Genomic DNA, 9,392 nt, shown 5'->3' with positions numbered 1-9,392 from the left:
GTTTGCAGTGTGGGAGGGGGCTCTGGGCTGAGCCTGGGGCAGGGGTTTGGAGAGCAGGAGGGGGCTCTGGGCTGGGGCAGAGTGTTGGGGTGCAGGAGTGGGTGGTGGTGCTTGCTCTGGGAGGGAGGTGAGTGCTTGGGGTGCAGGAGGGAGTTTGGGGTGCTGGCACCTGGAGGGGGCTCAGGGCTGGTTTGGGGTGCTGGGTCTGGGAGGCTGCCATTAAGTCTAACTTCCTGCCTACCCCGTCCACACGCCGCTCCCGGAAGGGGCCAATACACCCCTTGGGGGGAGGGAGGAACGGCACGTGGCTCCGCACACTACCCTTCTCTGCAAGCGCTGCCTCCGCAGGTCCCACTGGCCACAGCTCCCCGTTCCCGGCCAGTGGGAGCTGCGGGGGCGGTGCTTGCAGGCAGGAGCAGTGTGTGGATGGAGACCCCTGTCACCCTGGCTGCGGGGCTGCGCTGGCCGCTTCAGGGAGCAGTGTGGGGCCGGGGCAAGTAGGGAGCCTCTCTTAGCAGCAGCCCCGCTGCGCTGCGGGAGATCACGATCGACTGGGAGATCCTCTAGGATCGACCCATCAGTGGCCACTGGGATAGAGGGACTGGAAGGAGGAGCATAAAGGGGCTGGAGGGAGAAAGGGCTGAAAGGAGGAGCACAGAGAACCTGGTGGGCGGGGCTGGAGGGAGGACTATACAGGGGCGAGCTGGGATAGCGTTTTTGGTTTTCCTGGGTCAGGCCTTTCTGCTGGAAATGGCACTTGCTCCAGACACACTGCAGTAACCCTTCCCCTTGGCCTAGCTCTACAGGCCTGTGTACAGGCATCTGGCAGGGCCCAAAGCTAATGCAGAGCAGAGGTGCATCATGCGCTTCTGGTGGGCACCCCAAGCTGGTGATGCACATAGCAAACAATGGGACCTTTTCCAAAGGTGACTGAAATAATCCAGAACAGAGTTACAGCTAGGAAAACAAAAAAGCTTAAAACATTTTGTGGGCTGTGTATTTGTGGTGAGTTTAGGTGTTCCCCTTATCAGATTCCCCCAGAGCTACACTGATTCCCTTTCATTCTCAAACACAAAATATATGAATATGCAGAGCTCATAGGACCAGATTCTGATATCAAAATGGAATAAATGAAGAGTAATTCCATCTAAATTAGTGACTTTACTTCTGAGTTACACAGATATAATTGCATTCAGAATCTGGTCTGTGGGGGATTTCCTTTTTTTGTTTAAAAATGGGAGTAACGATGCTGCCTCTGGTGGGACACAACTGAGAGTATCAATTCAGGACAAATTACTTAGAGCAGGGCAGTTACAGCCCAAGGCTGGGTTTCCTTTACCATTAAGGCACACCAAACCAGCCAAACAGAGAGGACTTCGGTCTCACCCCACTGGCTAACCGTAAGTACAAGCAGTTCCCTTAGACACTCCAGTTTCCCAGTATCACCACCAGTACCACTTGTTATGGGGATAAATGGTTATGAAAACCAATACCCCAGTAAAAGAAAAAAAAAAGTTCTCCGGATCCCAAAGGACCAAGCCCCAGACCCAGGTCAATATACAAGTCAGATCTTACTGACAATCATGCTGTTGCCAATTCTTTAGAATCTAAAATCTAAAGGTTTATGCATAAAAGAAATATAGATGAGAGCTAAAATTGATTGTGCTTTCTTTGTTCCAACCAAAAAACTGTTGTAGCCAGCATTGCAAGGTATTTACATGCCAGATATGCTAAACATTCGTATGCCCCTTCATGCTTTGGCCACCATTCCAGAGGGCATGCTTCCATGCTGATGACGCTTGTTAAAAAATAATGCGTTAATTAAATTTGTGACTGAACTCCTTGGGGGAGAATTGTATGTCTCCTGTTCTGTGTTTTATCCACATTCTGCCATATATTCCATGTTATAGCAGTCTCTGATGACGACCCAGCATGTTGTTCATTTTAAGAACATTTTCACTGCAGATCTGACAACATGCAAAGAAGATACCAATGTGAGATTTCTAGAGATAGCTACAGCATTCGACCCAACATTTAAGAATCTGAAATGCCTTCCAAAATGTGAGAGGGACCAGGTGTAGAGCATGCTTTTTAAAAGAACAACACTCTGATGCAGGAACTAAAGAACCCAAACCACCAAAAAAGAAAATCAGCATTCTGCTGCTGGCATCTGACTCGGATGGTGAAAATGAACATCCAGCTTTGGATTGTTATTGAGCAGAACCCATCATCAGCATGGACACATGTCCTCTGGAATGGTGGTTGAAGCATGAAGGGACATATGAATCTTTAGCGCATCTGGCATGTAAATATCTTGCAATGCCGGCTACAACAATGCCCTGTGAACGCTTGTTCTCACTTTCAGGTGACGTAAACAAGAAGCGGGCAGCATTGTCTCCTGAACATGTAAACACACTTGTTTGTCTGAGCGATTGGCTGAACAAGAAGTAGGACTGAGTGGACTTGTAGGCTCTAAAGTTTATCATTGTTTTATTTTGAATGCAGTTATTTTTTGTGCATAATTTACATTTGTAAATTCAACTTTCATGATAAAGAGATTGCACTACAGTACTTGTATTAAGTGAACTGAAAAATACTATTTCTTATTTTTACAGTGCAAATATTTATAATAAAAAAAATAAAGTGAGCACTGTATACTTTGTATTCTGTGTTGAAATTAAAATATATTTGAAAATGTGGAAAACATGCAACAATATTTAAATAAATGGTATTCTATTGTTTAACAGTGCGATTAATCACAATTGGTTTCTTTAATCGCTTGACAGCCCTAACTGTATGTATTAAACAGTATTTGAAAATCAGTTATTTTTACCTGCCAAATCTTGAGTCTAGGGTTCTTTGTTTTCCTGCCAGAACAACTGATATCATAATCACCTAAAACAAATATTTCTCTGCAGTTCCACCTTTACTTTAGGTGTTTGTGATCTCAGTAGCAAGAGCAACAACTCTGAGGTCAAGATTTTGCAAGTGGATATAAAACAGATTCTCTAATATTTTATTTTACGAGGTATTAAACTCCATATATCTTTGGCATAAGCTTATCATATAGCACTGAACACAGCTGGAGCTTACCTATTATATACAATATTGTATAAACTTATTAGGCTAGCATGTTATTGATTTGAGATCTTAAAACAGTTTTTCATGTTAATACTAATTCCTCTTTAAAGATCATGAGCATAGTGGACCCAAACTCTTTTTTCTCTTTTTAAATAGAGAATTTTTCTGTCCTCTTGAAGAGAGGTTATATGCAAGTACAGTTGACGGAAATCAGATTCGCAAAAGCAATGCACAGGGTTGTCATTGAATATCTTCATTTAAGAATATCCTCAGTGGCATACCAGAGATTGTAAAGATGCTCCCCTTCTCTCCTGCTTCCTTTAGCAACAACCATCCCCCCATCCTGCTTTCCTACCAGGGAATTGTTACAGCTTGTACCAATGACAGATCCTGGTGCATTTCTGTGATCGTTTAACAGCTGCTCTGAATGGCCCCACAGGAGCAGGTCAACAGTTTAAGAAGATTAAAGAAGTCTTTGCAGAGTTTGATGTGTCAGATACTATTAATAGGCTGGGAGATGAAGCACAACAGGAAGACTATTGGATTTACTGTAAACCCAGGCAGAGCCTAAGCAGCAGCAGGACTGGTGCATTTTCTGACAGCATTGTGAAGGGAACAGTATGTAGAAGGAATGATCTTACTGACAAACTCCTGGAGGCAAACAAATTTCATGAGGGGACCCTGAAGAGGCTGTGCAATCTTTCCTCACACTGAATTCCCAGACATAGGGATGGAATCCTGCCTTCATTGCAAAAGAGTCTCAAATTGATCAGTTGTAATTACTTATTAACTAACCTTTTATCAGCCTGATCTCCTAGGCTTAGCTAGCCATGGTTTCCCTTTTCATTGGGAAGATCCTGATTACAAACAACAAGGACTGTGATGAAGTGGACACTGAGAGTGAACTTAGCCAGAGACTGGATAACAAAGTGATGCTGCTGTATTTTGGATCTGGTGAATGTACTCGATGCCAGGAGTTTTCACCTGTCCTCAAAGATTTCTTTGTGAGACTCACGGATGAATTTTATGTGGAAAGGGCTTCCCAGCTGGTCCTGGTATACGTGTCTCAGGATGAGACAGAGGAGAAGCAAGAAAAGTTCCTGAAGACTATGCCCAAAAGGTGGCTGTTCTTACCCTTCCAGGATGAGTTCAAAAGGTAAGATCTTAATAAACCAACAAGACAGATAATTTAATCTAATCAGACACAGATAACAGTTCACAACAGACACACAGATGATAGCATAGTACTTTGCACTTATCTAGCACTCTTTATCTGTAGAAGCAAAAAGAAAAGGAGTACTTGTGGCACCTTAGAGACTAACCAAATAAATTGGTTAGTCTCTAAGGTGCCACAAGTACTCCTTTTCGTGAATACAGACTAACACGGCTGTTCCTCTGAAACCTATCTGTAGAAGGAGTTGGGTCCCCATTATTATAGATGGAGAAACTGAAGCTCAGCAAGGGGAAGTGAGTTGTCTAAGGCCACACAGTGAGTCAAAGGGGCATAGCCAGAATTAGAAATCAGGAGTTCTGACTCCCAGTCCCAAGATCACACTGCTAGATCCAGCTGTCCCTAGGTTGAGGTTTCAGATTCACAGTAGCACATGTATTTTAAAAGTCTGTTTGGTGGATTATTATTGGCAATCTTTGTGAAAGGAGTGAGTTTTAAGGGTGGTTTGAACAAAGAGTGGGGAGAGATTCCAGTCGTACGAGAGGGAAAAGAATACAAAGTGGGTGTAATGAGAAGGGAGGCTTTGGAGAAATATAGACAGCAGGAATAAATAAAGCTGGATCAGCATCAGTGCAGTTTGTCTACAACAAACTCTTCTCTGTGAGAACCAGTATTGTCCAAAGGACTTAGCATCAGAGTACCTTGATTCTATTCTTATCTCTGCCACTGACTCGCTGTGTGGTCTTCGCCAAGTTTTTCAACCCTCCTGCCTATTTGTTGCTTTGCAAAATGGAGATAATACTGTACTTTATCATTTTGCAAAGCTCATTGTTACCTGGGTGAAGTGAGCTAGGTATGTACAGGGAGCTAGATAAGTACAAAGTGTTTTGTTATAGTTGTTTTTAAGCAGCTTTTTGATATATTCCTAAGGAGTCAGAGCCATAAAGGCTCATCTAGTGCTGTGATTTCCAGATCCTCAAAGCTTTGTTACAATTGGTGTTTTCTGGCAATCTGGATACTGAGTGTTTTGTGTTCTTTTACAGTGCCTGTTTATTTCTTGCTCTTAAAAGGATCCAACACAGTGATTGTCCCACCGGGCTGCTTGTGAGACACTAGAAAACATGTAAAGCAAAATATTGTACCCACATTAGTGGCAGAATAAGCAGCAATGTAAATAGTAGTTGATTTCGAATGCTCCCTGCCCACTTGACAATAAACCTGAGCATGTTACAGCTTAAACGCTTCCTATGAATTTTAACTATTTAGTTCTTACTTCCCTCTGTGTGGCGGGTCATTGAAATTAGCCCCATTTGCTGGCACAGAGAGGGGAAGTGACCTGCTCAAGTCTGTACACAGAGTCATTATGAGAAGTAGAACAAGAAAGCAGGATTTCTAGCTCACGTCCAGTTCATAGACCCATTCCCATGTTGCCCATAAGGGTCAGGAGTGTTTTCCTTCCCAGAGAAGATACTGTACACGTCATGCAATTAATCACCTAAAAAGGAGGTTTGGAAACTCACCCCACAATGCGGTAGCAGGAGGGGCAGCAGCAGCAGCATGGGTATCCCCAGCAGCATGGATATCCCCAGCACTCTTCCCAGCAGAAGGGATATAATGTCTTCAGTGGCTTGCCATGGAGCTCTGGGCTTTGTGATTTAAGGTTTCTTCCCTTGTTGATTTCCAGGGAGCTGGAGTTGAGGTTTGCTGTGTCCAACACACCTGTAGTGGTGGTGCTGAAGCCAAGCGGGGAGGTGATTGCTGGGAATGCTGTGGAGGAGATCAGGTGCTTGGGCACTGCCTGTTTCAAGAACTGGCAAGAGGCCGCTGAGCTAGTTGACAGGAGCTTTCTCTTGGCAGAGGACTTTGATGACTTGGCCAAGAGGAGCATCACCGATCCCATCCGCCGCCTCAAGTACAAGCTGGACAAGAAGACAAGGAAAAAGAAGGAGAAAGAGGAAGTGCTCTGTCCTGATATGGAATTATGAAGTTACAGCAGTACATACATTTGCTAGGCTTTTGGTTATCCTAAAACAGGAGCCTAGAGACTCGCTGTCAAAACTCTCCAGACTCAAGGGGGTAGCTTTACTGGAGCACAAGTTAGTATAGACATTTGTATCTTCACAAAGTCTCAGGATCTCAGTGGCAACTGGAGGATTCTGAACAGGGAACAACATGTGGCTGGGGAGATGAGAGAGCCATGCCAGGATTAAAGATGCAGCCTGAGGAGAAGTTTCAGAGTGGTAGCAAAAAGAACGAGAAGTACTTGTGGCACCTTAGAGACTAACAAATTTATTTGAACATAAGCTTTTGTGAGCTAAAGCCCACTTCATCAGATGCATGCAGGAGAGAATAGGCATTTCCTTTTCCTCACTGACATCTATTCATATAATAATAGGTCTGTTTATATTATAACGGGGATATTATTGGACAGAAATGCCCCAGAGAACATTTCCTCCTGTACTCACACTCTCTTTTTTCCCTTTATTGCCTAGAGAGTTTCTGTTAGCAGCAAGCACATTAATGACAGTCTGGCTGTATCAGCTCTCACATTTTGATTTCTTGACCTAAAGAATCTAAACCTACCTTAGTGAAAGTCTCACATTGAGATCTCAGCCATTCATTTACCTAGAAATTAGCCAGAAAATGAACTACTACAGAAGAGCAGACTGGCTTTCAGAAATACTGCTCTGCACAATAAAGCAATTGGTAATTCACCAAAAAAAGTGAGGAAGACATTTTAATTTTTAAAAACAATAGTGTATATATGGATTGCTCTTAATGTGTTATGCACAGACCACTAAAAGGACTATGAACCAAATCCTCCTGTGAAACAGGTGAACTGACCAACACATTTTACTTGTTATGGACCCAGGTGATACTGGTGTGAGTGACAGTTTCTGATTCACCTTGCATATCACTGGTAACATTATGCAGTTTAAAGTTCTAGAACATGTTAATTTCAGTGCTGCTGAATGGATTTTTTCCCCACCATCATTGTTTGATTTTTATGTTCAGTGATGCTGATGCACCCCTACAGGGCTATGTGAAATAATAAATAAACCATAGTTTTAGTCTCTAATCTGTGTTGCCATCTACTGGTAGTAAGTAGCAATTGCTGAATACCTGTCTGTCACAAAAAGAAAAGGAGTACTTGTGGCACCTTAGAGACTAACCAATTTATTTGAAATGAGGGCATGACTGACAATTTACAATCATTTTAGCATCTTTTAGGCAACTCCTTTTACTCTTTTGTGCTAACTAGAACCTCATTCAAAATTGAGGCATTTCATTACTATGGGTCTAATAAGGGATTAGAAACTACTTTTCTTTTTTTGCCACAGGAGCAACTAGGACTGAATCCTGTTTTAGTTAGCCCATGATTTAACAAGGCACAGTCTCAAGGAAGCCTGCAATGAGAGATCTTTGACTGCCCCTTTCCAAATTACTACCTGTGGCCTCACTCATTAACTACCCAGGTTGAATTAAAATAGTTTTGTGTGCAGGCAATTGCTTTAGACAGCTAGGCTAATAAATAACCTAGTCCCTATTATCTCAGTTCTAATACATAGGATAACTCAAGACTTCAGCAGCTGAGTCAGCAGAGAGAATGGACACAACTCCAATCCTGCTATCTGGTTGCACCCATAACTCCAACTGCTCGGCACCTCTGGAAATCAAGCCACTTAGATAGCTGTATAAATAAAAACTTAGGTGCCTAAATTTAGGCATCAGTGTTTGAAAATTTTGGCCTAAGTGACCTGACCACAATAAACTCATGGAAGAGCAGGGAATAGAACCCAGTAATCTTGCATTTCAGTCCCCTGATTTTATATTCTTAAATTGCCCAGCAGGCCAGTTTAAATAGCCTGAATGAATAAATGAAAGAATTGAAAGAAGGTGTGTTTCTAGTGAAGACAGAGAGAGGCATAAGGCAGGACCAGCCTGTTCAACTTGTTTTCTCTTTTAATCCTCCCTCTATTTACCTAGCAAGGCTGGCAGGTAGAAGGGAAAAGGGGGAGGAAAAATGTAAACTGAAGGGGTGCCACCCTCAGCTCTAACACTATGCAAGTCCTGCCTGGTCTGTAAAAGGAGTGTATCTGTAGACTTGCTATATTTCTGATACTCTAGGATACAAAGAGGAAAATAATGAAACAGAATATCATGTGCGTTTTGATATTCTGTGTAAATGACCTGTTGCATCTTATTATTTCTCAACTGTCTGGTCATCAGCAGGGCCAGAGTATCTCACAAAATGTATCTGAAAAGGAAACCATTTCAAAGTGTGATTAAAGGTTACTTGAGAGAACAATATGTTCAGCATCCAGTTCACTGTCTTTGGGACATTTTCTGTGTTCTGTACAGCACTTTGGTGCTTAATAAATAGATAAAAATAAAAACATTTGGGATGAAGTAGCTTTGGGATGAGAGATACTGGACTTCCTGATCCACTCCAAGTCTCAGATAAAGCAATGTACCAAGTTACTTAGGTCACTGTACAACAACAGGTGATTATACCAATATAATTTTAAACCCCTCTAAATTAAAAATCAAGAAACAAAAATATTACTGTATGGGAGGAGGAAAAGGATAATGGTTTTATACACAGACCCACACCTACCTATCTAAAGACTGCCAGTATTAGTGTTATGGCTACTAATTAGCATCCATAGTGCTTCCCATTCTCCAAGCATTGTGATGCTATTGAAAAGACACTCTCCACTTGAATTCATGTCAGCTTAAAAAAATAGTAAAAAACATTTTCAAGTGCTGTACCGACTCATGACTCCCTCTGCTAATTTTTGCAGTTTTACAATCATATTTTCCAATGTTTCTTTCCTTTGTTACTGTTTGAAAAAAGGACAAGTACAACTATACAATGGAAATGGAACAACTATACAAAAGAAAAGTGAACCTGACAAAAGGCAAAGTGCTGGCATGCTGATGAAGAGAACCATTTGTTTGCTCTAACCTTTTTCTGTTACAGGCTCTGAGGAGTTACTTGTGACAATAGCAGGGGCACAGTTTTCTGAGAGAAGTGTGATTTAAGTGAACAGTGCCACTTTAACTAATGACTCCTTCTGGCACAGCCTGGAGGGCTGTCAACACTGTATTTAAAAAATAAGGGACTGTTTCTTAGCAC

At 42.3% G+C, this 9,392-nt stretch overlaps 1 protein-coding gene across 1 annotated transcript; it reads left to right on the top strand.

The window, feature by feature from the left end:
- Positions 1-979: 979 nt before the first annotated feature.
- Positions 980-7,292, top strand: NXNL1 (nucleoredoxin like 1). The gene is made up of 3 exons (XM_073318527.1): positions 980-1,400; positions 3,238-4,237; positions 5,937-7,292. Exons 2-3 carry the CDS (start codon positions 3,912-3,914, stop codon positions 6,235-6,237), a joined length of 627 nt encoding a protein of 208 aa, XP_073174628.1. The 5' UTR covers positions 980-1,400; positions 3,238-3,911; the 3' UTR covers positions 6,238-7,292.
- Positions 7,293-9,392: the final 2,100 nt, after the last annotated feature.

The sequence above is a fragment of the Lepidochelys kempii genome, chromosome 20 (assembly GCF_965140265.1).
Source record: "Lepidochelys kempii isolate rLepKem1 chromosome 20, rLepKem1.hap2, whole genome shotgun sequence".
In the NCBI taxonomy this organism is placed as follows: domain Eukaryota; kingdom Metazoa; phylum Chordata; order Testudines; family Cheloniidae; genus Lepidochelys; species Lepidochelys kempii.
Note: the sequence above shows the minus strand (reverse complement) of the source record. Positions and strands in the feature narration are given on the sequence as shown.